Below are 25,563 nucleotides of genomic sequence, written 5' to 3' on the forward strand. Positions count from 1 at the left end.
TTCTCACCTTCCCCTCTGCCCAGGTTGCTATGGACCTGATCAGTAAGTGGGCCTACCCTGCTTGCGCTTCTCTCCCAGGGGCTCCTTCCTCTCGCTCCCAGTCCCAGGCTCCAGGGCTGACACTCGCCCACCAGCCCAGCCTCAGGAAATCAGAACAGAGAGAACCTTATATGGCATGGGGCACAGGGGTGACACGCTTGAGTAGGAAGTGGAGCCAGTGCCTGGTCACAGCTCTGTGTTCTAAGACTCACAGTGCTTGTGGCTGATGGCCTTGGGGGTGTTGGACACAGGGAGGTGGCCAGACTGCATGAGCTAAGGGATGCAGAAGCCGCCACTGGGGCTCCTGCTGTCTCCTCCTCCTGCTCTGCCACCAGAAGCCCACCCCATACCCCGACTCTGTGTGGGAAGTCTTCCTTCCTGCCTGGGGCCCTGTCCTCCCTGTGGGGCTATCTCCCTTGCGCAGGGCACATCCCCCGCAGCTCCTTCCCAGGCACTGTGCGGCCTCCCCGTCCCTGGGGCTGAGGCTGGTTGAGCCTCAGTAGTTCCCTGTGCTGCCTCGGGCGGTGCACACAGCGACAGTGCAGTGCACTTAGGGGAGGCAGTACCTCTTCCCGTCCTCCTGGCAAATCAGAAGGGAAAGACTGGGGAGGTAGGGGCAGGCGGGGAGTCTCCCTGCCCTCCCCCATTGCCTAGAACCCCGTGTATGGGCTGCCAGCTATGGCTGCCCTGGGCCACTCCGGGGGATACCACCTGGTGTGTTCTCCTGTTCTATATTTTTTTCATTAGTTCACCCTCAGTGCCCCTGGCTGCCTTATTTACACCAGGCTTTGAGAGCAGGCAGCTCCAGTGTAGGTTTTCTGTCTCTGCCCTCATCCGCTGTCTCATCACAACCCTGAAGAGGCTCTGCGCAGGCACTCTGGGTCTTCCGCTTACTTAGAGTCCTTGAGCATCACCTTGGCTCCTGGGATGGGAACTGCCGAAATGACCCCGCTGCCACCACCAGGCAGTTGGAATTTGCTCTGTGACTTGATAGCTGAGCTCCTAAATACTCAGGCCCACCTGCTCCCCAAACACACACACACACACGTCTTTAGGAAAGATTGCAGAATGAGGAGGCTAATTGGCTGGGACGAGCCAGGAGAAGCTGAGAGCGCGTCAACATTTTATAAAGCCGTCAGCCCTCACCCAGCTCCCCTCCCTCTTTTCCTTCCTCTGCATCCCTCAACAGACCCCTGGCGCCCACGTGGCCCTGCAGTACATCCCAGGCAGGACAGTGACTCCAGCCCCTCTGTTCTTTTGTAAAGAGCTGGACTGAATCCAGACAGGCAGTTGAAGGGGCCACATTTGAGGGGTGGGGCAGGGGCTCTGAGGTCAATGAGAAAGGGGCACAGACCCCCGGCCCCACCGTCTCCCCTCCCACTGCCAGCCATGGAACTGGTGTTTGCTGTCTTCTTTTTCCTTCTGCCTTCCCTCTCCTCCTCCCCCACCCTCAACCAGGAAGGAGGAGACCACAGCCCAGCTGGGTGGGCACTGAGGTGTGCGTTGCCTGGGCACGCAGAGCCTTGGTAATTAGGAGACATGCAAATTAACAGCCTGTGCCGTTTGTATTAATTTGGTAAATAAGCCAGAACAATTTCATTAGTGGCACATTAATGTGCTTGGGAGCAGGAGGACGTGTCCCACTGTGCAGCAGCAGGGCCCGCGGGCTGCCCCGGCCCAGGTGCAGGCCAGGTCCAGCCATCCACTGGGTATGGCCATCTAGTGGCACTCACTCTGCTGGGTGTGTGGTGAGGAAAGAGCCCAGCACCGGGCAGAAAAGCATCTGTCTGTTCAGGTGGGTGTGGGCGCGGCCGCACACCTGAGCTCCTGGTGTCAGCCCTCCCGTGCCTTAGCTGCGCTCCTGGAGTTTATGTGAGCACTTTAGGTGAACACTTTTCAGGGTGGGGTAGAGTGAAGGGGCTCAGGATGCAGGGATTGTTGGCTTCTGATGAGACTCCCGTGCGCAGCCAGGCAGGATGGCTACTGGGTGTAACTGTCCCAGAGGCACAGGGCCAACCTGCAAGCGGCTGGCATTTGTTGACGGGGCAAGGAAGCAGGTTTACTTCACCCACTCCACAGGGCCCTCTCCTCATTGTACACTTAGGGGACAGTCTGGGAGAGCTGCCCAGAAACCCCAGCTGGAGCTGAGCTCCGAGTCTCTGGGACCCCCGTCCGTGTGGAGGAGACCTGCAGAACAGAACAAGCCTCCTTCCTCAGGGGCTGACTGTCTAGTGGGATGTGAAGTAAAACCACTGCCCCTACAGGGACGGAAGTCATTGCTGGTGGTGGTGATGATGATCACGGTGTAGCATGTGTGCGCCACGCAGGAAGCTCATTGTCATCTCCACCAATCCTGTGCGGTAACGTTGCAAGCCCAGTTTTACAGCATAATAAAACAGAGGCATGGAAGTTCATGAGGAGGTAGCTGGATGGGAACTCCGGCCATGTGACTCCACAGTCCACGCTCCTCGGCGCTGTCCGCTGCCCCCGCTCCCCACTCAATGCCAAGGGAAAGGGGTCTCCACTGCAGGCTAGCAGTCCAGGAAGGCTTCATGGAGAGTGGCCTTGAAGCTGGGTGAGCATGGCCCACACTAGTGCAGCAGCTGCAGAATTCCCACAGGCCCTGGCGGCTCCAAGAGCAGAGGGCAGGAGCTGCTGGCAGCCAACAACATGGCAGCACCGCGGTGTCCCAGGGCACCTGAGCTCACGGCTGACCTTCAGCCATCAAGCCCCCCGCCCCTATCTGAACCACTTCCTTCCCTGCAAGACCACCCTGCCCCTTTACACAGTCTCGTGGGAGTCCGCTCCCTCCCCCAGTGCCATGTGTCTTCCCGGGTCTCAGCTTGGGCATGTGCACTACGCAGAGAAGAGCTGCCATCTGGCCCTTGAAGCTGCGCACACATACTCTGGGACCCTCAAGGCCATATCCGCCCAAACGTGTGTACACACCAAATGCCCACACACAACTGAAGCCTGCTCCCAGCCGCCTGGCAGCCATGCTAGTCACCCAAGGCCCGAACTCCTGGGTCACCTGCTGTTCCAGGAGGCCTCTGCAGAAGCTGTTGAGTCCAGCTCTCTTCCTGAAACCCTCTATGATACAAAGAGCTGCAGGTAGCTACATCATATAGTACAATTTATATCACATGCCATCAGTAAAATCTCATTCTTTAAAAATATGGCTTATCATGAGCATTGAAGTTTTTTTCTTGTAGTTATTTAAAAAAAAGATTTATTTTATGTATTTGGAAGACAAACTTACAGAAAGAGAGGGAGAGAGATCTTCCATCCACTGGTTCACTTCCTAAATGGCCACAATGACTGAGGAGCTTCATCTGGGTCTACCATGTGAGTGGCAGAGGCCCAAGTACCTGGGCCATCATCCGATACTTTCCCAGGGGCACCAGCAGAGAGCTGGATGGGAAGTGGGGCAGCCAGGACTCGAGCTGGTGCCCATATGGGATGTCAGTGTTGCAAGCTGCAGCTCAACCCACTGTACCACGACACTAGCCCCACTCGTATCAGGTGACTTAATGCTGGTGATTGCCAGTTGGAGAAGAGGTTTCTTGTGTATTTAACAGGAATGAACTTCCCCTTCTTTCTTCAGTTTGAGGCAGGGGCAACTAACGGGAAATAGTGCCTTCTATACATTGCCAGTCCCTGTCATTCACAGATAACAGGTGTGCAAATTCACCTACTCACTAAAATTTGTATGTGGCTGCAAAACCAACACCCATGATGCTTTTGCAGTTGCTTTCAGATGTGCAGAGAGTCAGCTGGTAAGCAGGTGCCCCTTAGATCGAACAAGGCAACCATGCCTTCTTGGTTCATCTCTTTTACTGTGAACAGGTGTCTGTGCAGTCTGGTCACTGCCATGTGTTTTGCATTGTGTGTAGAGGCTTTTTGTTGGTGGTTTTATAATTTAAAATGTCCCCTTGCAGACGTCCTGAGGGACTGGCTAGTGTTCTAAGCTCAGAAAGTCTGGCTGTGCCTCATGGAGAAAATACACGTGTTAGATAAACTGTATTCAGGCATGAGTTATCGTGTCATTGGCAGTGAGTTCAGCGCTAGTGAATCAAAAACATATGTAAAACAAGTTCTCTTTACCCGGAAACACATTTAGTTGTATGTCGATCGCTACGAGACTCTTACATGGATCCAGACTGTTTCTCAGTGGTTCAGTGTTCACTAATTGAGGGTTCATGGTCATTTTATAACTGCTGTGAACACCAAGAATGGATTGTGTCTCTGTGTATCTTTGACGGAAGAATAGAGCTCATACAGGCAGGGGCCCACATCATCTGACACATGAGCCACATATTCCTGGCAACCCCTGTGGAAAGGAACTATGACGAAAGCGGTCATCACACGGCCGGCCGGCCTGCGAGCTCGCTGCCTTAACCCTCTGCTTGCAACTCCCATGGTTCTCATCGAAGCCTGCAAAGGCCACCCTGCAGGCCTCCAGGGATGAGGCCCGCCCACACAGGCAGATGCAGCAGGGCTGTGGTGGGAGAGGCTGGAAGCCAAGAGACCACAGGAACAGTGTGGCCTAGCCCCCCCCCCCCCACGTCCCCCTGCCCCCGTGAGGCCCTCTGTTTGATTGAGAAATTGCTGTGACTGGCAGCTCTAATATAAAGGGAAGTAGAGCCCCTCCCTAACCCCCCTCTCAGGCTACGGCTTTATCTGCCTCTACAACCTGAGATGGATTTGGTGGCAGCACAGTGCCCAAGGCCTGAGATTTCTTCCCTCCATGGCTGGCTAGGCCCAGGGACTTGTCAAGCCCAAGTTAGCGTATCGATCGCCAGCAGAGAGACATTGGCTATGAAGCCACTGCTCACCTGCTAAGGAGAGCCTGGCTGCTCCCTGGCTGTGCGGGCCGCAGGTGTGGCTGCTCGTCGCTGGGCTCTCTCTAATGGGAGCCCTGGAGAGAGGTGAGCCTCTGCATTCTGGCCACTACGAGAGAGGAGTGAGTTAGGTTTTGCCACATGCAGTGTGGTCTGAGCATCAGCACTCGACAGGCTGAGAGACAGTGTGCCACCCGCTTGTCTGGGAAACCCAGCTGTGGAGTTCCTGCGACAGTCCCAGCAGCCTGAGGCCCAGAGCCACACTGACCCACCACAAACCTCTCAAGGGTCTGCCAGGCCTGTTTCCAAGCCGGGCAGCCGTCCTCAGTTTGGGGGGATGGACACTTGGCTACTCAAACTGTGCACGATGCGAGGTCCCGGATTGGAAACTGGGATGAGCCTGGTTCCAGCGTTGACTGCTTATGTGTCTCATAGGCCTCCAAACACAAGGCAGGCAGCCCCCTCTCTTTTTCCTGCTGCCTCCCCAGAATTCCTCTCTGTACCTGCTGCTCCTTAGCCTTAGCATGTTTGATAAACCTTGGGAAATTAAGACAAACGTGAGATGGTCTTTCCGTGGGTCCTGTTGCCCTTGGCAGTTCTTGTCCTTCCGCTGCAAGTTTAACAGCCCCTTCCCCTTCCCCAGCCCTCATGCTGTGGGGGGCTGCTTCTTGCTGTGGCCAGGCCTCCACGGTGCTCCTACACTCTGGGCCACGGCCAGGTGCATCAGAAGTAGGGAATGCCAGCACTGTTTTTTGCTTCCTTGCCCTATTTCCCTCACACATGGAGGTCCTCCGGTAAGTTTGTTGCCAGAATTAGAGGAAGAAGAAACTTGTATCATCACCTACAGTAATGCAGTGCAAGCACTGGGCTGACCCAGTGCTGAGGTCAAGGGTCCTCAGAGGAGGAGGGATCTGGCACTGCCCCAGGGGGAAGCAAGGCAGGGGTGTCATAGTGGGGCTGGTGGAAGGAAGGATTCTTCTGGTACAGCTCGGGAAGGGGGGCAGGGGAGTTCCACAGAGGAGGGCTTTCCCTCTGGAAGGCAGCGTAGGGAAACCCGGATTCTGCTATCAGCACCGTGCCTTCCTAGTTCCACTCCTGTTCTGCACGCCTTTCCTACCCCACCTACAAAATCGACAAATTGCATTGCCCTGTAGGGGATCTTTTTTCTAACATCCTAGACTCTGCATAGTCTCTTCTGGACCCTACTCCAACTTCAGGCATTACTGAGCCGTGTTTCCACTTGAAAGATTAAGAAAAAGATGTTCAATGGTGGGAGGAAGTCGGGGTCTTGCCCCTTCTCTCCTCCCCTCTCCTTGTCGGCCGCCCTCGCCTCCTCTGTCTACTTCTGGGGTGTCGCATGACTCCCCATCCTCATCCCTTCGAACCCTCTGCCACTGGCTCCAGGCCCAGGCTTCGAGAAGTCCCAGGTATTTAGACATTCATTTTATTGCTTAATCGAGCTTGAAGCCATTTAAATTAATACAAATTTTTTACATTTGGCAGCAAAGGCTATTACAGGCCCCTTTAGCAGGGGAAGAAAAAAGGTCAGGAGGAAATCGAAGAAGGACTTTATCTTGGGCCGCTGCCGTGCTGTGGTGGGAGAGATCAGCCTCACAGGGACCCCAGCCCTAAGGTTGCTCTCTCGCAGGAGCCGTGGCAGTGCCAGGTGTGGGGCCAGGGTCCTGCAAGAGACCATGGTTGTAAGCAGAGGTGACCCAGAGTCTTTGAGCCCCTGTGGGGGTGCCAGTGGGTCCTGGGGCCTGAGCTTGTGGCAGTGAACGCACCCCCCCCCCCCCCCGGTGCCCCGTCTCAGAGGTGGCTTCCTATTGGGGCAGTAGGAATGCCCCTTGCATGTCGGTTCCTGCCCACTTCCCCCTGCCTCACCTCACCTCTCCTCTCTCCTCTCCTGGGTTTCACGCAGCTGCTTTAATTGCCCTCATTAAACATTAATTCATTCACTGCTCCATGAAGAAATCACTCTCCCCCCTCCCCGGGGACTGCCTTGCTCCCCAAAGGCCTGCCCATCTTCCCAGCACAGGGTTAGCGGCGGATGCTGAAGGAGGCTCTGTCTGCTTTTTCTCTCACTCGTGAGCCCCAGCTGCTGCCTGTGCACACGACAGACATGGCCCCAGCTAATGGGGACTCCTTCACTGCAACCAAGGGGTCAAGTTTACCACCCCCACCCCCAGTAGTTCTGCTGAAGTGAAGGGAAGGGTGGCTGAAAACAGCCGGGAGTTTGCAAGTTGCTTTGTCAGTGACGTGTCCACCAAGGATGATTCTGGAGGTGGGCTTGTGGCTCCCAGCTTGTGGCAGCTGAAGCCACAGCTTGGGACAGTGGCATCTATTTCCAAAGTGCTGATTCAAGCCCCAACCACTATGCTTCTGATCCAGCTTCCTGCTAATGCATTCTGAGAGGCTGCAGATAAGGCCCAGCCCCAGCTGTTGAGGTATCTGGGGAGTGAACCAGCAGATGGAAGACATCTAGCTGTCTCTCGCTTATTCACTCCCTCACTCTCTCGCTCTCTCTCTCTCTCTCTCTGCCTTTCGAATAAATAAACATAAACAAAAACAAAATTGTTTTAAAAACATGGCATGATTGTGGATGTGCGGGGCTAAAAACGCTCAGCTTCCTTACAGGGCTCAAGCGAAGGGTTTTAAGAGGATGTCAAGTGCATCCTGCTCTCCTCCTGGCCGAGTTCCGGCTTGTGCTTGCACATGAGATGAAGTGGTAGCAGCTGCCCAAGGCCTGGGAGCCCTGGGCGCCACTCTCCTCCCTGGAGAAACTCAGCTTGTCCACCCCGCAGACTGCCCCTCCCCAGCTGACAGCCTGCCTCTCTGTCCCCAGGTGGAGGTGGAGGTGGAGAGCATGGACAAGGCCGGCAACTTCATCGGCTGGCTGCACATGGACGGCGCCAACTTGTCCGTCTTGCTGGTGGAGCACGCGCTCTCCAAGGTCCACTTCACTGCTGAGCGCAGCTCCTACTACAAGTCCCTGCTGTCTGCTGAGGAGGCCGCCAAACAGAAGAAAGAGAAGGTAGGGGTGTGCAGGCGTTGCCTCTGCAGCTCTCTCTCCCCCACCCGCCACGTGCACCTCTGTGCATGTCTGCCTCCACAGTGCAGGCACAAGTCACTCTGTCACTCCCCCCAGGGTGGCCTGGGACAGTGTTGCTCTCAGACACCACACCAATTGCCACACCGGGCCAAGGGCAAGGGAGAGACTGTCCGCTTAGGTGCCCTTGGCAGCAAGCCAGTGGCTGACCTGAAGGGCCTGGGCTCCCAGCCGCAAAGATTCCCTCTGACCCTTAGGCCTGCTTGAGTGGTCCTGGAGAATAAGGCCATCTGCAAGGTGACCTGGGAGCAGTGGCAGAAATGACGGGGTGGGCATGGGGATGGGGCCGGGGAGGGTGAGGAGGCCTGTGGCCTGTGGCGAAGCCCTCCCTCTTCAGCCTGACCGCTCTCCATCGGTGCCCTCCGAGGGCCCACTGTGGAATTTCCCTCCCGTGGCCCCACAGGGAAGCAGCCCCAGGAGATGCGTAGAGCTTTCAGGAATGCAGATTTATAGCCCATCCGTCTCCCGCAGGCACTGCATGGAAGCGACAAGGGGGGGTGGGCCAGAAGCAGCTTCGGGAAACAAATTGACGATTAAGACACCCAGTGGTTTGGGGGTGGGAGCTGGGCTCCGCACCCCTGACGCTAGCCTGTCTCCATTGACTTATGGCCCGGCCTGATAATGGGGATAAATCAGCCGGCCACCAATTTGTCAGGGCTTCTCTGAGCTTGAGGGGGGATTTTGTGGGACAGCCTTGCTGAGCCATAAATTTGTTCCAGAAATAAGCGTTTCCTTTCCCAGGGGGCAGCCATCTGGCTTGAAGCTCTCTTCCCAGAGCCAAGGCCCAGACACCTGCTGGAACCTTCTCCCCAAGCCCAGAGCAGCTCCCTCCTCCCTGAAAGCTGCTCTCTGCCCCCAGGACTGGGCCCAGGGAATGCCTGCTAGGTCTTTGTGTATCCTGCCTCCCATCCCCTGGGGACTGGGGCGGGTGACCATCCGCTAGTGCTAGCGGCGGAAGGACCCTGAGGAGAGCTGGCCTGACCTCTAGGGCAGGGAGCAGGGTCTGTCTGTGCCCTGGACAAGTAGCACCAAGAGGCCTTGGAGCAGGTTCCCACCCGGCCCTGCTCACGCTAAACCCTGGCTTCCCAGATGGTGGGGGAGCGGGCAGCCTCAGCTCCTGCAGGGAAGGGGAGTCACGTGCTTCCTCTTGGATTTCCTGCTCGTGATGGCTGAACTGCCTGCTGCCGGGAGGTGGGGGAGAGGCCGTGCCGAGGCTTCCTGTGGGAGGGCTGAACCCACAGAACTAGCTGCCAGGGTCAGTGTGGCAGCGCCGGAGTTAAGGCCTCGGTTCTGGAAGAGCCCTTGCCCCTGGCCTGCAAGTGAGCCTCGAGGCTGTGTCCTGGGCTCTGGGCAGTGCTCTGCTGTCTGAGTTCAGAGACCCTAAAGGGCCCCTGGGTAAGGCAGGGAGGGGAGCCGGGTCTGCAAGCCAGCACTGTGTTCCTGGCCAGGTGCTGAGCTGGGCGTCGTTACTCCACAACGGGTCTGACTGAGAGCCCACCTCGTCACTTCACTGATGCCAGCTCATGACGCCAAGGAGTCATTACCACTGATTTCATTACTTACCCAGGCTGCGTGTTTTTATTCCAATTAAAACGCAGTGCACGACTCCCAGGGCTAGGCCTGCCCTCCTCCAGGGTCCCTCTCCTGCAGATCCCTGTCTTCCTCAAGGGTCTTGGGGGACCTGGGCTGGCTTTCCTCCTGGGGGCAGTGGGGTGGGGGTGGGGGGCCCGTTCCTGAGAGTGTCATTGGCAGAGCTTTGTAGCAGTCCTCAGAGTTGGCTGGATTCAGGTGAGGGATTCAGCGAGCAGCTGGGAGATGGTGACCTGAGTATCCAAGGGGTCCCCAGCCTGGCCCCCAAAGGCTGTCTCAGCTGTGGAGAGACAAGGTGTAAGAGGTGGTGCAGGCGTCAGGAAGCACACCCACCCGCTAACCAAGGAAACGTGACGCAGAGAGTGAGAGGACGAACGTGTGCAGACGTCTCTGGGGACTGTGATTATGTGAGCGTGCCTTCGTGAGTGTGTCTGTCTGGGGAACCCGACAATGCTGATTTCCCAGCTATGAGGACTTAGCTGCCTTCCTGCTGGGTTTAATTCCTCCCTGTGCCCCGCGGCTGTGCACAGGGAAGAGGCTGATAGGGCCCTCCCCCTCCCTGTGCGGGAGGCTGACGGAGGATAACCCACACAGGGAGCCTCAGGGACCCAGGCACACTGAGGACCACACAGGGAGCCTCATGGCAGACACCTCGTCTGTCTCTCACACACACTCCCTGTGTGTGCAGCAGGACCATGGACAGCACCGGATTGGCTGCCATTGATGACTCTTGTCGAGCTTGGCTTCCCTGCTTGTGGCCTTACAGGCCCCCGCCACCATGGCCCCATGCCAGTCCTACCTCTGGAGCCTTGTGAGCTGTGATATTAAATAGGACTTAGAAAGACTCCGGCCAGTGCATCCACCGTCCACATTCCCCATCTCCTGCCAGGAGGAGGAGGGGGAAGAGGACCTGGGACTCCCCAGGGAGGAAATACAGGGAAGAGAAAAGGCCAGGGACAGGGAGAGGCCAGGAGGAGAGACGGCCTTGCCCCTGACCTAAGTGTGCCTGTGCCTGGCATGGTAGCCTCCTTCCCCAGGGGCAACTGCAGCAGCGGGGGCCTATAAGGAGCCTCCAGAGGTAGAGAAGGACCTGAGCAAGACTGGAAGTGGCCTGCAGCAGATGCAGGAAGAAGGGCCTTGTTCCCTTGCCCACTCTCAGCCCTGGCCGGCAGCCAGGGCCGTGGAAGGGTCACAAAGAGGCCCTGCCTTGGAACAGAGCTCCCTGCGGGCCCCAGCTTGGGTGCCAGAGCACTGCCGTCCACAGCCTCACCACAGACCCTACACTGGCCGACTGACCAGCCTCCCCTCCTGAGTGCAGCTCAGGGGTGGTCCTGGCGCAGGGGCAGCCCAGGCCCTGCCGCCAGGCCAGCTCGCTGCCTGCCTCCAGAGCCCAGGAGAATTGCCTCTGCCCTCTCCTTGGCTGGAGGGGCTTTCCCCAGGCCCTACCTCGGTGAGTCTGTGTGCATTCTCCGTTCTTCTGGACCAGGTGTTCAAGTTTCTTGGAGTGATGGGAAGAGGTGCACCTATCGTGGGACTTGCCCAGGACTGGCTTCTTGGCCAGGATAGGAGCTGGGAGGGGGCTTGGGTTGGCACAGGAAGGCAGGTGTCTGCCGGTGTCTCCTCCTCGGAGCTTTGACTGGCTCTGTCAGCATGGGCAGAGCACGCCTGTTGTGAGAACGGGGCAGTGGACAGCCAGCCCACCCCGGCTGACTGACCCTTTCCCACGGAGCGGCCCCCTGGCCAGGCCGCATCTCCCAGCTGGCCAAGCAGCAGGAAGAGCAGCTCACCTGCATCCCCATGAGGAAAGGGGCCCTTCTGGCTCCTCCCTCGTCCCAGGCTCAGAAACGGAGCCCCTTGATGTGAGGGCCCCCCCCCCCCCCCCGGCTACCCTGCGAGCAGCCCCTCTGTGGGGACACCTTCTGTGTCTTCTCACCTCTGGTAGCAGTGCGATACCCTGTCTGGGAGAGGACAGCCCCCACTGCTGGGGCGGGGGCCACCCCTGTGGCTTTGATTGGCATCATCGGTGACCTCAGGCCTGCCGCCCACCTGAGCCTGCCAGGGAAGAAGCTCCAGCCCCTCCCCTGGGAGGGAACCTGCTGCTGTCGCCTGAGGCGATGACTTGAGGCGTCGTTAGCAGTTTCTGCTTGCACCCTGTCAGTGTGTTCCCGGGAGGGCCACCCTCCCCCATCCACAGGAAGCCGGCTGGGGTTGGGGTTGGGGTGGGAGCCCCCAGCGAGCCCGGATCCAGGGCCCCTTCTCTTTGTCAAGCTGAGTGCAGGGGGAGAAGGAGCTAGCAGGAGCAGTGAGCGTGGCAGAAGGGCCTGCAGTGGTCTGGAGCTCACAGAGGCCTTGGAGCGGGGCGCCAGCAGCAGGGGCCCGGCTCAGCTCCAGCTCCTCTGGGGAGTGCTGACCGCCTCGGCTCTCAGGCAGGGCAAGTCCCATCGATCCCCGAGCAGCAGGAGTCCCTGTGGGCCTGGAGCCCAGATGTCTAATGGAACGCCTGGCTGAGTAGACCCTCATCGGGGGAGCTTCCAGCAATCAGCGAGGCCCAGGAGGAAAGCTTCAGCCTTCTCGGGATACAGGCCTTGAGGTTGGAAGCACTGTGGCCGTGCCTCAGATCCCTTTCGTAGGGAGGCCCGCAGACTAGACACCCCTTCCCCACCTGGGGACTAGGCCCCGGTCTGCTGACCGGAGGCCTGCCGCCTGCCTTTTCTCCTCTGGCTGGCCAGGCCTGGGGCCGCTGGGAGCAGCAGGATGTGCAGAGGCCTCTGGGCGATGAGTGACTGGAGGGGGACAGCTGTTGGCGGCGTCTGGATCCTGGGAGGGGAAAGAGCTATCTGGGTTGGAGCCCCGCCAGGGCCTGGGGCCTAGGGACCGTCTCAGCCTCCCCAGCAGCCTCCGCTGGGCTCAGGAGGCCCTTGGTGTTCCTTCCTGTTCTCAGGCCTTTCCGTTCCTAATGACACAGAGGCAGAGGTATGGCCTGGGAGTATGAACACAGTCCTGTGTTCCTGTCCTTAACTGCTTCCCCAGACCACCTGTCAACTTGGACGCACCGTCACAGTGACTGTGTGTCCCCAGTAGAGAGACCCGGAGGGCTCACGCAGCTTGGCCAGAGTCAGGTGTCAAGTTGAAGGCCACTGGGGACAGAGGCCCCATCTCTCCACCTACAGCTTTCCCCGCTGCCCAGTGCTGACTTTTCTGTGCCGGAATGCCCCTGGCTGTAAGCCTGTGGACCTCACTTTCCCCATTTGTAAAGCAGGGATCATGCTAACACCTACTCAGAGGGGTGGTTGTGAGCACTTGGTGGGTTAAGCTTTAGAGAATGCTTACAGTGGCACCAGGAAGCATGGAAGTTTCTAGCTCCTACTTTGACCAGCCCTGAACTCCTGAGCGCATGTGTGTCCGTGTGACCCCCTGTGTGGTCCAGTGGCCTGCCCCCCACCCACCCGCACCTCCCTGCTGCTCAGCGGGAGTGCCACCTCCCCGCTGCGCTGACAGGCCTCGCTACTTGGATAATGTCCTGGCCGCAGGATTGGACTTGACGCGCTGTCACGTCGAATCAGCTTCCAAGCCGCTGCAGCCCTGACAGTGCAGAGCTTGGGCAGGAAGGGAGAGAAAAGGGTGGAGAGGGGCTCGCCCCGCTTCTGAGCTGGGGCCAGAGCACCCCGCTGCTGCGGCGAGGCCTCCCCCAGCCTGGGACTGTGGCTCTAAGTGCTGAAGCACTGTGGGGATGGAGGACAGGGGACCAGCACACTGGGGGTGGTGGGGCAGGGAGCCCAAAGCCAGGGCTGTCTTCAGAGCGGGGTCCGCATGCCCAGGTGTGCGCAGGTGTCCCTTGAGCCTGTTTGGGTCTTTTATTGGCTCTGGCATCCTCATAAGGGATTCTAGTTTTGTGGGCCTGGGGTGGCACCTGCATTTTAGAAGCCCGGTTGCTTTGTATACCTGTGGCCTCCGAGAATCCCTGGGTCAGAACTTCAGAGAAGCCTCCTCCTCTCTCACAGGGTCAGGCCTCCGGGGCGCAGCCACTGTCATTCCCGTGCTCTGGGCAACCCCCCACTCACGGCCCTAGAGGTGACCCTGTTGGCCCACAGCCTCTCTCCCAGGGTCCTTTGTGACTTCCCGTCCTCGTCTCCTGCCCCCTCCCCGCACAGGTCTGGGCACACTATGAGGAGCAGCCCGTAGAGGAGGTGATGCCCGTGCTGGAGGAGAAGGAGCGATCTGCCAGCTACAAGCCCGTGTTTGTCACGGAAATCACTGACGACCTGCACTTCTATGTGCAAGACGTGGAGACGGGTGAGTGTGGCCATGGGCTCCAAGCTCCCACAGTGGTCCAGCTCGCCTGGGTGGGGGCCTCTTCACTGGGGGGAGGAGTTGTGCCTGCTGCCTGGGCCCCGGGGTCACGCCCTGAACCCTCGTGTGCGCCTTGGAGTGGGTGCGGCCAGGTAAGTGAGGCTCAGAGGCCCCCTCCGCTGCAGCCCGTAGGGGCAGCGCGTTTTGTCTGAGCAGTGCTCTGGCTTTCTTAGACACCCGTGGCTGGGCCCCGCAGCCCTCCGTCCGCCAGGCAGCCGCGAGCAGATTGTGTATGGTCAGGAAGAGCAGCTGGCTGTGGTTCAGCCCCTCTTCCTCCAGGCTTCCTGGGAAGGCAGAACAGGGAGCCTGGGTTTCGCTTCCTCTCGAGGTTCACCCAGCCCAGAGTGGTAGCCAGTTGCCATGGCAACAGGCCCGTGCTCTAGGGGAATTCATCCCCAGGCAGTCTCTCTAAAGGATCCTCTCCTGCCTGCTGCCCCCGGGGCTACTCGCTACAGCCAGGGGCCCCTAGGCAGAGACCTCAGGCCTCTGGAGGGCTGAGGACAGTGCCGACAGCTCCGGGAGCGTCTGCCTGACTTCCCACCTCCTCCCACTCCGCACGCTCCCCAGCCTGACCTTCCTCAGCTCATTGCTATCCTGTTAAGGAAACAATTTAGTTGGGAGCAGAGCAAAGCGCTCTTAGAGCCGCCTCTGGGTGCAAGGCGCGAAGTGCTGGTAGAGGCCGCGGGGCCGGGGGTGCCGAGGCGGTGGCTGGCAGCCCGGGAATGGCAGGACGCAGCTCTGCCCGGCCCCTGCCCAGCTCCGCTCCACATTGCCCACAGCCTCGTCTCCGCTACTTCCCCTCTAATGATATTTCCCAGGCAGCTGCTCTCGTGGCAATGTCATTTCACCAAGAAGAACTTGACCGCTCATGGCCCTGGGCTGGCTCTGTCTGAGAACGAGAACGGCAGAGATGGAGCTGATGAGCCTTTGGGAGTAGGTTCCCTTGAGGTCAGCGGCAGTCCTCGTGGAAGCTGCCTCGGAAATGAGCCCAGAAGGGGGCAGCCAGCCGCCAGGTCTGCGTGGTGTGACCAGGAGGGAGTCCTGTGGTGGGTGGTGGTGGTCTAGGTAAAAAGGGGGGTTGTCTACGAGTGGAGGAGCCAGGCAGAATGCCCTCAACACAGACCCTGCTCAGGAAGCAAGGAATCCTAGGCAGGCCCCACGTGGCTGCCGGCTTCCGCCTTGAATGAGAGCGACAGAGGCCTGTGGTCTCTCCGGGCAGAGCTTAAGGGCACAAGGCTTCCTGTGAGCGCTTTGCCATGGCGTGCTGTCCTGGCACCTCTGGGAAACCAGGACAACAACGTGAGTGGCATCTAGGCCAGAAGATAAGGAAGGAGACCTAGAGGGGAAAACCCTGTGTTCTCAGCACGTTGGATGAGAGGGGCCACTTAGAGAGTTGTGGTGGGCTTCCGAGAGGACCATGCCCTGGGGCGGCTCCCTGATGCCCATGCAAGCAAACCTTAAGACCTGCGGCTCTTCTGAAGCCTTTCGTCCTCTCTTGGGGGGTGTCCTCTGGTCCTGTCCAGACCACCCTTGGAAGCAAGCCTCTGATGACTGCCATTAGTTGCAGATGACCAGCCAGGCCCTGCAGGGACCTCCCAAAGGGCCCTGCCTGTTGGTAAGAGGCAAAATCCTGCTGCTGATGCCTACTCCATCTCGAAGTAGAGGCACAGAACCGTGTCGAAGGCCTCTTAGTCCCTTGAAGATTACTGTCCGTGGGCAGAGAACAGGAGGATCCCAGACGGGTGACCACTTGGCAGGGGCAAGGCTAGCCATTACCTGGAAGTCCCTGTTGTGCAACCCGGTCGTGTGGATGCCCGGACAGTGGCCTGACAGCGGCCGCGCTGCCTTGTGTGCATACTCAGCGCGGTTGAATTATTGAGCGTGCTGCATGCACTGGGGATTCTGCAAGGCCACATGCTAGTCAGCAGAAGCGAGTGAGCTATGGTGTGTGCCCCGAGGAGCTCACAGTGCAGTGGCAGAAACATAAACACAGAACAGGAACGTAGACGCCGACTGTAGCGAGTGTGACAACAATAAACATGTGTTTCGCACCTGCTGCAGCACAGTGGCACTCAGCCCTGCACAAAGACAAGTCCTGCTCTCCATGCACACATCCCTAGCCACTCTTCATTTTTAAAGATTTATTTTATTTATTTGAAAGACAGTTACCGAGAAAGGGAGAGACAGAGAGAGGTCTTGCATCCGACAGTCACTCCACAAATGGCCACAATGGCCAGAGCTGAGCCAATCCGAAGTCAAGAGCCAGGAGCTTCTTCCAGGTCTCCCAAGTGAGTCCTGGGGCCCAAGGACTTGGGCCATCCTCTGCTGCTCTCCCAGGTACATCAGCAGGGAGCTGGATCAGAAGTGGAGGAGCCAGGACTCGAACCGGTACCAATACAGGATGCCAGCACTGAAGTTCAGGGCTCTAGCCCACTGTACCACAACACTAGCCCCACCCCTCCTTACTTCTGACAGGGAAGGGACCAAAAGGACATAGGAGGCCGGACGGTGGGCACTCTGCTAAGTCCAGAGGGGAGGATGCTGTGGGAAGGGGCTAGGGAAGAAACTGAGCAGACCCCGGGTGTTGCTAAAATAGGCAAAGAAACCCCAGCAGACCCAAGGCCTGAGCAGTTAGGGGAAGACAGGAAGGGAAGAGGGATCTCTTCCCCCAGGTGCTGAGCCAGGCGGGTGACCCCCCCCTCCCCCAGCTGCACCAGAAGTTCTCAGCACAAATCTTGCAGGTGGCAAGGGTCGGAGTGGCGAAGGTTGAACACCTGGAGCCTCTGGGCCCCGCTCCTGGACTTCCTGCCCCATCTTTGCTGGCTCTGGTTCTGAGGCCCTTTCTTTGTCCAGGGCCCTGGTCCATCCTTTACCCCCCTGATGCCCCTGGGAGACATTGGACAATGGCTGCTCTTGCTCACCCCTCTCTAGTCTGGGTTGGACTGGGGTACGTGCTGGCCATCCTCTGTCCCTGGGGGAAGCTGCTTGGCCTTGGCCTTGCTCCGGACCTGCCCCTGTTCCCTACCTCCTGAATCAAGGCGCAGGCGTGTTCTCCAGGGCTCCACAGCCCCGAAGGCAGTTCACCAGTCCTGCTTTGGAAGTCAGATGGCAGGAAACCTCTTAAGAGGGACCCAGGTGGACTTCTTATGTGGGCCAGGCAGAGTGCGTGCTGCTGTGCCCTCCCGAGTCTCCCTTCCTGCTCACCCCAGACCTGCCCAGAGATGGGTTCCAGGGGACACGCGTCCAGGCCTCACCACGCTCTTCCTCCTTGGCAGGCACCCAGCTGGAGAAGCTGATGGAGAACATGCGCAACGACATCACCAGCCACCCCCCTGTGGAGGGCTCCTATGCCCCCCGCCGGGGAGATTTCTGCATTGCCAAATTTGTCGATGGAGAATGGTAAACCCTTCAGACCAGCCTGGAGAGGGGTCGTGAGGGGGGCGGGATAGCAGGGCTATATCAGGGCCCAGGCCTGCAAAGCTGCCGCCGGCTCTCGGATACTTATTTGCCTTCCCCTCTGCTTCCCACTGGGTGGCAGCCTCCTAGCTCTCCGGATCTCGGGTGTCCCTTGTTACTCCCCACAGGTAATCGGGGGCCCGTGCATTGGCCCCTTGAGCCCCCTGCTGTCCAGCAGCCTCCAGAGTGTCCAGCAGCCCCCACCCCCACCCCCCGGGGAACTCCAGGGGGTGGGTTGGGGCTCTCCAACACAGAAGGAGTGATGTCATGGGGGTAAGGTGGTGGCTGGCACACAGCCGCCCGACCCTCTGCCCCAGCTGTCTGGGACATGAGCAGCAGCCCTCGCAGGCTGGAGGAAGGTCACTTACATGTAATCTACCAAGGGTAGGGCCTGTGGCCTTCCTAGGGTGACGAAGTGACTTGGATGTGTTCCCTGCTGCGGCCTCCCAGACAGATCTGCCAGCTAATTACAGCTGCTGTTCAGTGTGCTGGGTTTAAACAGCAGACATCAATCTAGTCATTAGTCTTGTTGCTTTATGCCCCAAGGGCACATTAATCTGCTGCACATGCTCTCTCCCCCGCTCCCCCCCCCCCCCCCCCCGCTCTGCTCCCCACGAGGCTCTGACTCCATTCCACGGTGGCCACAGCGCCCTAGGCTGGGCCTTGCCAGAGTCTGAGGGCCGCCCTGGGGCCTGGGCAGTGAAATGTTGTGCCCTCGCCCTGCCATCGCCAAGGCCCTGGGGAGACCAAACTCTGCACTCTTCCCATGATGCCCCTGCAGGTACCGCGCCCGAGTGGAGAAAGTCGAGTCTCCTACCAAAGTCCACGTCTTCTACATTGACTACGGCAACGTGAGTGTTGAGACCCGGGGTGTGGAGGAGTGGGCACCGCAGGGCCAGCAGACGCAGTAGTCCCTAGGTCAAGTCCTCATGACCTCTCAAAGGTCCCTGTGGGCTTCTGACACAACCATGAGCCTCTGGGCACCTGTGCTGTATGACAGACCAGCACCCCTGGGTGACAGGGCAGAGCAGGTGCTTGTGGCCAGAGCCTGTGGGCCCTGACAGTTCCCTAGACCCCAAGGAGGAGGGCTCAGCCACATCCACAGCTCCTCTTCTGTCCAGCATCTCTGAATGGGCCCAGGGCTTCTGTTAACCCTTACACCTGTAGGACTGATCCTCCTGCTATGCCAGGCTTGCTGGCAGGGAACAGTCAGGGTAACAGAGCGATCAGTCCCCTTGGGAGAAGAATCTCGCAGGCTGGGCCTAGGAACCTGTTGACAGTCCCTGAGAAATCCCTGTGGGAGAGGGGTTGTCCTTCGGGGCCACAGCTGCCCTTAGGTGTAGCCGAGGCTTTCTGCTTTCATCCTGTCCCCTCCTCAAAGACTGTGGCCGGGGATCTGCCCGAGCTGGGCCATGCTCCCAAAGTGTCACCTGGGGACGCCCAAAGGCAGAGGCCCTGCCAGGCGGAGGTGACCTGTGTCACGGAAGGGAGTGCAAGGCGAGGACGTGGGAGCAGCCCTTGAAGCCACCGAGACTGCGTTAATGGCGTCAGTTCTCCCCGACGCCTGGCCCACCGGGGGAGGCTGTGCACAAGCCTGCACAGGGCAAGCGAGGGAGGCCCCGCCTCAGGACTCGCCAGGGCCGTGATGCAGCTGAGCCTGTCTTCCCCTGCAGAGAGAGATCCTGCCACCCTCCCGTCTGGGGACCCTGCCGCCGGCCTTCAGCACCCGCGCACTGCCAGCTCAAGCCACAGAGTACGCCTTTGCCTTCATCCAGGTGCCCCAAGATGTGAGTAGAGACGCGGAGCCCTGCTGTGGCCCTCACGGGGTTGGCGGTGGCGGCAGGGCCGAGGGCTCTGCTGGTAATGTACTCGGTGAGGGGAGACAGGAACCTTGACCGTGGCCCTTGAGGGAGGCCACACAGACAGGGTAACATCCTAGCATTCAGGGAGCACCTGAGAAAGTAGGCCCGAGCCTACTTTCTGACGCAGTGGCCTTGTAGGGCTGGGCAGCGGGGTGCGGAGGACTGGAAGCAATGGCTGCGTGTGATCGCAGCAGTCCAGGCGAGAGACAGACACCAGGGCCACTGGAGTGGGGGTGGGGAGAAAGCAGCAGGACCCGGGGCAGGTGGCAGCATCACAGGAGGTAGGATGGGGGGGGGGGGTCTCAGGTGCACTGGCTTCCCTGTGTGTGGCTGCGTCACTGCTGGCCGAAGGGATAGGAAGGCATAGATTCGGGCTCTGGGGCCTCCCTCCAAGCCGCTTTAGTTTGGAAGCAAGGTAAGACCTGGAGTCACGGGCTTGAGGGGTTAAAGCCATGGAGCATACAGGACTGCGCAGCGTGTGCCCCTGCGGGGTGCAATGGGACCGAGCGCCTTGGGTCACACTGGCGTTCCCACAGCCACAGGCCAGGAAGCCACAGGGCAGGATGTGCGTCTCTCAGTCACCAGCACAGGAGAGCCCTTACACAGTGTCCAGCTCCGCAGGGAGCTCAGGCAGGCTCAGGCTGGTGGGGATGCCCCTGGCTTTAGCCTGGAGGAGGTGAGGTGCCTGGGGCTCAGAGTGAGAGCAGTGCGAGTGGCTGGGCGGGCACTGCCCCTGGACGCAGGGAGGTGGTAGCGAGGGGTAGAGGGGGACTCAGCACTGTTGACTGCTTTCACCCCCACCCCCGCCTTTGTCACAGACTTGCTCAAGGGAGCCCCCAGAAGATGACAAGAATGAGTACCACACAGAGGGCTGGAATCTGGGGGGATGGGCAGCCATGAGCACAGTTAACAGGCAGAAACTGAGATGCGACAGGGTCACTTATGGCACAAGGTCCTGGGGAGAGCAGGAGATGAGAAGGGTCCAGACAGCAAGTAGGTGTGTTTTTAGGGGTGGGGAGGAGGCCACTTTCCACTGGAGAGTCGGGGGGGGGGGGGAGTAAGAGAGGACAGGTTCCTATGCATAGGTAGACTCGGGTAAGGCAACTTAGTCTTTCATACGCAAGGCCCAGCTTCCCTTCAAGAGGGTCCCAGCGGGGAGAGTTGCAGGCCCCCATTAGGCTGACTTTCTGGGAGGTCCGTGGACCAGACCCCGGGCCCAGGTAGCTCTTGTTTGGCTTGCCTGGTCCCTCCCACTGACCTGGGCATATCCTTCTGCCAGGAGGACGCACGCACAGACGCCGTGGACAGCGTGGTTCGGGACATCCAGAACACTCAGTGCCTGCTCAACGTGGAGCACCTGAGTGCCGGCTGCCCCCACGTCACCCTGCAGTTCGCCGACTCCAAGGGCGACGTGGGCCTGGGCCTGGTGAAGGAGGGGCTGGTCATGGTGGAAGTGCGCAAGGAGAAGCAGTTCCAGAAAGTGGTACGTGCTGTGCCGCGGAAGCCCTCCGCCATCGCCAGCCAGGGGACTGGGGACCACACCTCGAGCCAGCGAGGGAGCGGGGACCCCACCACCCTGCTGCTCCTGCTGGGGAAAGATAATGGATTTGGGTTTGTTGGGTTTTTAAAAAAAAAAAAAAGCTAATTACATCCCAAATTAATTGGCTGCGGGTTTGGCTGAGGATGCAGCTGCAAACTAGAGCGGAAAGTTTCCCTGCGCCCATGCCCCCGTGTGACAGGCTAAAGAGCGCTGCCAGGCCTGGGATGGAGAGGGTCAGCCCCACATTCCTGCCTCCCCCACTCTCTTCCATTCCAACGCGCAGCTCCCGAGTCCAGAGCCACCTCCCAGTGCCACCTGAGGGCCAGAAAGCACCGTGCCACGACACCCCCCCTGGCTGTTTGGAAAGCCCCCAGGGCTTAGAGCTGGCCAAGTGCTGCCCGCTCCAGGTTTCAGCCCTGGGAAGCCCGAGTCTCCCGTCTAACAGAACAAGAGAACCCCGCTGCCGTACTGCTGTGCAGGATTGATCGTGACCATGGGAGCCAAAGCCCGGGGGACACCTTGTGCTGCTCGGTTATCGATTGTTCAGACTGGGCTGTGGATGCAAGGCAACCCCTTTCACTCCGCACCACGCAGATCTGCGTCCCTCCCTAGCCTCTCACCAGACACCAGCCTGCCCTGCTTCCCAGCTGAGCTGAGTCCCTGACCCATCCCGGGCAGATGGGCTGGTGGGGGCTGGTGGGGAGCTCAGGTTCCCCGCCGCGCTGCCTGCTGCAAGGCTGGAGCTGAGGAGGCAGCACCCAGCGCCTGCCTACACTGCTCCGAGACGGGCCTGGGAGAGGCAGGCTCCTTTTCATCTCTTGGTTTCGCCCAGTGCTTTCCCTTTTCCCAGCCCCACTGGAGTGTGCTCTCTCCCCAGCTGCACTGCAGGCCCGCAGAACGCGTTGGTGGTTTGCGGCTGCGTGGCTTGGTTAGGGATGCACAGTGATGATTCCGTGGGGATTGCTACTGCGTCTTGAGAGGGCCGACCCTGGGTCCCCTGCTCTAGACCCCCTGTTTCTCAAGGTGGCTCCGAGCAGGTTAAAATCTCCATAAGAGTTAGAGCTGTTCATGTCCCCTGTATGAAGCTGCCCAGAATGTCTCCGGCGTCTAGAAAAGTCCTTCTGCCTCGGTGTCTGAAATACCCCCAGCATGTTCATTCATTTACTCATCCTCGTGTGTTGTGGATCCACCACGTGCTCATCAGCAAGAGACAGGCATCCCTGCCTGGTGGAGCTGACATCCAGCCACGAGACAGACAGTACAAATGAACACAGATCTGTAGGGTAGATTGACGGAAGATGGCAGGTGCAGTGGGAAGGAAAAAGTAAAAGTAAGGGGACGCGGGTCTCCCGGGCGTTGGCTCCCACGATCGCCTTTAGTCCCCACAGCAGCGCGTCCTCCCATTCTGTGACAGGGAGCTCTCGCCAGCTCCAAGCCCTGGGGGTTCTGCAAACAGTAAAGCGGCTGAGGAGTATGTAGGAGGGGGTGGTGGTAACTCACATGGGGTCCCAGGTGGGGCCGCACTCAGGGGGTGATGTGTAAGCACAATGGGGCTGGGCTAGGTAGCCACGTGGACACGAGGCAGGCAGCAGTATCCCAGGAGGGCCTGCGGGGCTGTACAAGGGACCAGGAGGCCTTGCTGGAGGTTTTGAGCAGGGGTGTGAGTGCGGCAGAGCTGGCCCGTGGCTCTGCTGGGTGGTCTGGTCTGGATGCCAAGAAACCCTGTGTCGACCACTCTGTCTCTCCTATCACCCCTCAGATCACAGAATACCTAAACGCCCAGGAGTCGGCCAAGAGCGCCCGGGTAAGTTCTCGCCTTGGGAGCCCCCAGAGCCTGCTGAGTTGAGGGGCTTAGCCCCTGGGTCCCAGTCCGCCCCACAGCCCTGAGGAGCCGCCCTGTTCTGTTTGTCCCGCAGCTGAACCTGTGGCGCTATGGAGACTTCCGAGCCGACGATGCAGATGAGTTTGGCTACAGCCGCTGAGGAGGGGGTCGCGTCCAGCCCCCAGCCCTGCTCACGCCAGTACCTCTTCCTGTGCCGGGAGGGGATTGCACTTGCAGACCCCGGGGGCGGGGGCATAGATTGGGTCTAGCTTTGCTTCTTCTACTGTGGCATCAGGGCTGGCGGGGGAGGGGAGGGGCCCGGCTCTCTGGGGACAGGCCGTCGTCCTCTGGAATGACAGGTACCATCATGCTCAGCCTCTCCCAGTTGATTTTGTATTTTTATTTGGGGGTTTGTGGTTTTTTTGAAAAAAAAAAAAAATTGTCCTCAAATCAGGAAGAGACCTGGAAGACTTGGTCGTAGTGGCGTGTGCAGTCCTGTCCCTGCCTCTGTCCCAGCCACCCTTCTTCCTCAGCTCTGTCAACGTTGATTTTGTGACTTCTCTGATACATATCCGTTCTCAGATGTCAGCGCGTCCACACCCAGCCCCTCACCAGCCCGTTCTGTATTTAAAGCTTTTGAGGCCCAATAAAGTAGTACATGCTGTCTGCATCCCCGACTGCTCACGGTCTAGCCCAGCGCCTGGGGGCTCGGTGGCCCCGGCCAGCCCTCCCAGACCCCACCGCGGCTGGGGGAAGCCAGGCCCTTCTGCAGAGTTCCAGGCAACTCCTGGGCCCAACAGGCATCCCTTGGCACCTCGCGGCACCCAGCCTGCCCTCAAGGACCTTGGAGATGGACAGCAGCTCAGCACACAGCACCCAGACCTGTTGTCCTGCTGGGAGTGTGCGCAGCTCCCAGGTGGCCCAGCAGGGCCCAGCAGGAATGGGAGGAAGGAATCGAGGTGACTGCCCTCCCTACGTCTGTGGCTGGCATCGGGCGGCCTCCTGTCCTCCGCTGGAGCCCAGGGCTGGCAGGTCCCCAGCAAGGAAGGCCATGCACACTCCAGGCGAGCTCTTGCCATCTGCCCTGACCAGTCTTCCCAAGCTCCTGACACGCAGGGGAGGAGAAAGACCCCAGCACAGCCACGTGGTAAGCTGGGGGCCTGGCACACTTGAGGAGTGTCAGGGAGAGGGGCTGTGGGTGTTGAGGAGGTCACCACTCCTGGGTCCCACTGCCTGTCCCTCCCAGGCACACACGGAGACCTGCTGAGAGCCCCTTGTACCTCTCTGCCTCTCTGGTGGGATGAGGCCCTTTGATCTCAGCAGGGAGGAAGTGGGTGTGGCCTTCCATCTCATCCCTAAACCAGAGGCTCTGCGCAGACACACACTTGTTCTGGGCAGGTTCACCTGGGCTTCCGCCCAGGACTCCTGTCTGTAGACATAAAGGTGTGTGTTTCTTATATTCTGGGTGCACTCGTTAAGGGGAGAGGTAAGAGTGAGAAGAAGCAAGGAGAGGCAGTGGAGAGAATTGTAGCTTCAGCTCCACAGACCACCTCCCGAGGACTCAGCACTGTCCCCTTGCAGCCTGTCCCAACCCGTCCATGTTGGTCAGGGCGGTGCCTACACCCCTTGCACCTGGCCTTTAGGGTCTGGTAAACTGCATTTCCCATGACTGCAGCTGCCGGGTGGTGGTGGGGGTGGGGGATGTGGGTACCCAAGAAGGCAGCAGGAGCACAGGTAGTGACTCGGCGTGAATCTCTCCATCATCCCTCCTCCGGGAGCAGCTGTCCTGCCCCAGCAGGCAGGTGCACTGTCTCCATGGTCTCACTTTATTTTTATCCATGGAGAAGAGAAGGCCCATCTCACCATTCCTCTGCCTCCAAGGCGCTACTTACTAAGGCCATGAGGCGGGTGGCTGTGCATTCCCGGTGAGCTCGATCAGCACAGGGGCAAGACGCCAGCACACTCTTTTGTAAAAGGGCCTGAAAGCATCTCACTGTCTTAACAGTTGCCTTGGTTACATCTGCACCCAAGGATAAACCCACCTCATCTTTCCAATGGAAATTATGCTCGAGCCTCCCCACTTCTTATTTTCTTTCTCTTCCAAGGTTGCTTTAGACAAAGGTCAGAGCAGTCACCAGGCAGGGAGGCGGCAGCTGCCGCTGCTGCTTGTGTCGTGGTGACCCCACCCTGGCGCTCCTTTCTCTCTACCACATTGTTGAGTTCCTCTGGTTTGTCCTGAGCAGGGCTGGCCCCAGCGCGAGGCAAGCCGCACCTCTGGGGTGCAGAACTGAGGCGCTCACCGAGCAAGTGCACGCATTGCGTGTTCTATTTTCATCCATGGCTGTCCAGTCAGCACCACCCTTGCCAAGGGAGCTCCCTGCTGGTTCCTCCTTCCCCCTTGAGGCACAGAACTTTTTCCTTGATCTCAGGACTCGAGGCTCTGCCTCCTCATCCACTTACCCAGTTGAACATCAAGATGAGCTGAGCATCTATGATCCCCAAAACCACACACCCCCCTGTGCATGCACCAGGCAGGGGTTAAGAGCCATGTAACACTGAGCACAGCCTCAGGTCCAGTGGGTGTCCGAGCCATCTCAGGCTCTCGAGAAGGGTAGGGCTGGCTGCAGAGGAAGCAGCAGGTGCTGTTCCATCTGTAATAAGCCATGGCAATAGCCGTGCTCTCGAACTTGAAGGGGCTGGAGCCCCAGTGTGGGCAATGGGAAGGCTTCCCGGAGGGAGAGGAGTCAGGGCTAGGAGGTAGCAGAAGAGCATTGCTTATCTCAGAAACTCCGAGTCTCTGAGGGCAGAGGCAGCCAAGCATGGTTCCTGGAGTGACCACCAGGGAAAGAGTGGTGCCCAAGCCCCCTCCCCTGCGACCCTCAGCTCCCTTCTCCCTGCTCATGGACGGGACCAGCAGGGAAAGTAGCAGTGGTGAGAAGGCAGCTTCTTGGCTG

The 25,563-nt window shown here is 59.2% G+C and overlaps 1 protein-coding gene across 1 annotated transcript in view; it reads left to right on the plus strand.

Annotated features, from left to right (window-relative positions):
* Positions 1-23,279, plus strand: part of SND1 (staphylococcal nuclease and tudor domain containing 1) — a 410,316-nt gene extending 387,037 nt beyond the window's left edge. The window contains exons 17-24 of the mRNA XM_002712078.5: positions 7,726-7,914; positions 13,731-13,872; positions 17,205-17,328; positions 18,167-18,236; positions 19,059-19,172; positions 20,527-20,730; positions 22,547-22,591; positions 22,704-23,279. Coding sequence (XP_002712124.1) covers positions 7,726-7,914; positions 13,731-13,872; positions 17,205-17,328; positions 18,167-18,236; positions 19,059-19,172; positions 20,527-20,730; positions 22,547-22,591; positions 22,704-22,769 — 954 coding nt within the window. The 3' untranslated portion in view covers positions 22,770-23,279. The remainder of the gene's footprint in view (positions 1-7,725; positions 7,915-13,730; positions 13,873-17,204; positions 17,329-18,166; positions 18,237-19,058; positions 19,173-20,526; positions 20,731-22,546; positions 22,592-22,703) is intronic.
* The last annotated feature ends 2,284 nt before the right edge of the window (positions 23,280-25,563 follow it).

Source organism: Oryctolagus cuniculus, chromosome 3 (genome assembly GCF_964237555.1).
Source record: "Oryctolagus cuniculus chromosome 3, mOryCun1.1, whole genome shotgun sequence".
Classification (NCBI taxonomy): domain Eukaryota; kingdom Metazoa; phylum Chordata; class Mammalia; order Lagomorpha; family Leporidae; genus Oryctolagus; species Oryctolagus cuniculus.